At 66.9% G+C, this 1,966-nt stretch overlaps 1 protein-coding gene across 1 annotated transcript in view; it reads right to left on the reverse strand.

The window, feature by feature from the left end:
- Positions 1-1,966, reverse strand: part of TCF15 (transcription factor 15 (basic helix-loop-helix)) — an 8,227-nt gene that overhangs the window by 5,369 nt on the left and 892 nt on the right. Inside the window, exon 2 of the mRNA XM_009893551.1 lies at positions 1,617-1,966. Within this exon, the coding sequence (XP_009891853.1) occupies positions 1,617-1,966 (350 nt within the window). The remainder of the gene's footprint in view (positions 1-1,616) is intronic.

Genomic DNA, 1,966 nt, shown 5'->3' on the forward strand with positions numbered 1-1,966 from the left:
GGGGTGGCTGCGGAGAGGGGGCCACCCATGGCCCTGTCACCCTGCAGGGACATGGCCCCCATGGCTGCTCAGTGCCACCATGCTCCGAGCTGTGGGTTGAGCTGGCGTCACCTTGGGGTAGACCCACAGCCCTGGACAGACGCACGACCCCTGGACAGACCCACATCCCTGCAGGGGATGAAGAAGCTCAGCCCCACCTCCCAGCACAACTTCAGCCCAGTATAACCCAGCATGGCTCAGCAGAGCTCAGTACTGCCCCCACAACTCAGCCCAGCACCACCCAGCATGGCCCATCTCACCCCAGTTCCAGCACAGCCCAACCCATTTCCAGCCTAACACAGCTCAGCATGGCCCAGCACAGCCCATTTTCAGCCTATTTCCAGCCCAGTACAGCCCCTTTCCAGCCCAGCCCCAGAGCTGGGAGGTGCAGAGTCGGGTCCCAGCCCAGCTCCTGCTGTTGTCCCCAGTGTCCCGGGTGCCACAGGAACTCCCTGGCCCCAGTGCTTCCATGGGGTCCCCTGGGGGATCCAGCACCGTGCCAGCCCCCCCAGCTCGGACCTTGGGGAGCAGCCCAGGGACACAGCTCAGCCCTGGCCAGAGAGTCCCAGCTGGGGACAGCTCTGCCAAGGACCGAGGCTGAGGGTCCCCTGGGGAGAGCTGGGGAGGCTGCAGAGTCCGGTCAGCGAGGTGGCGGGAGGGGGGGAGACAGGAGCAGGAGGAGCAATTAAAAACACAGCAGCAGAAAACGAAAGAGCCCTGAGGCCTGGTGTGTGCCCCATGGCCTCGTTGCTCGAGGTCACATATGGGATGGCTTAGGGGTCTTGTAGAGATGGTGGTGGGTCTGGCAGCTGCTGCCCACAGCCCTGCCCAGGGGTGGCCATGGGGCTGAGAAGCTGCCAGCCCCTCCACCCTGTATCCTGCATGGTCCTTCCCAGGGCAGGGGCACCCAGGACCCCGGCGTGGGCAGTGGGATGGGGTCACCATGGGAAAGGCGCCCCCTGAGCCACAGGGTGCTAGGAGGGTATCAGCCGGGCAGGCAGGACAGGGCAGGGCAGGGGTGCCCAGCTCAGCCCCCCGCCCCCGGTGGGACCCACGTCGGCACCACCACCAGACCTCGAGTGGGGACACGGGACGGGGAGCCCTGCCTGACTCCCCCACGTCTGCTGTGCCCTGCCTGTCTCCATCACATCAGGGTGCTGTCTGGGACAGTCCTGCCACAGTGCCCGGGGGGGCTGGTGGGGTCGGGGAAAGGGGATAGGCTCAGCCTTTGGGCTCTGAATTCTGCCCCCGGGGCGGCCAAGTGTCCCCGGCACTGGGGTGACTGTTTAACCCCCCGAGACCTCCCGTCCCGGATGGATGTGGGGGAGCAGCCCGGCCCTCTGACGCGAGCAGGAGCTGTGGGCGTGCGTCTACGAGCAGGATTTGGCCGGGAGCAGCCAAAACCTCCAGCGGGGGCTGGAGGCAGAGCCTGCGGTTCTCGCCAAGACGTGCCGAGCCTCCTGCCCCACTCAGCCTGGGCAGGGGTTGCTGCCCTGCATCCCATGGTGATGTGCCAACCCTCCTTCCCCGCTCAGCCTGGGCAGGGGCCGCTGCCCCCGTCCCACCACCATGCTCACCCCTTTCCGCTGGTTGCTGAGGCAGAAGGTGCAGATGCTGCGGGGCTGTTTGCTGTCCAGGTCGCCCTTGGCCCCGTAGATGGCACTGAAGCAGGGCTGCCCATCCTCACAGCCCTCGCCCAGCAGCAGGACATTGGCCAGGTGGGAGATGTAGCTGGAGGCCAGGCGGAGGGTCTCGATCTTGGACAGCTTCCTATCCACCGGCTCGGTGGGGATGAGGGTCCGCAGGGCGGTGAAGGCCGTGTTGACACTTTGGGTCCGGTCCCGCTCCCGCGCGTTGGCCGCCTGCCTCTGCTTCACCATCACCATTGGCCCCGGTTTCCGCGGCAGCTTGCGGCGGGGCCCCGGCC

Source organism: Charadrius vociferus, unplaced genomic scaffold, assembly GCF_000708025.1.
Source record: "Charadrius vociferus isolate BGI_N301 unplaced genomic scaffold, ASM70802v2 scaffold259, whole genome shotgun sequence".
Lineage (NCBI taxonomy): Eukaryota > Metazoa > Chordata > Aves > Charadriiformes > Charadriidae > Charadrius > Charadrius vociferus.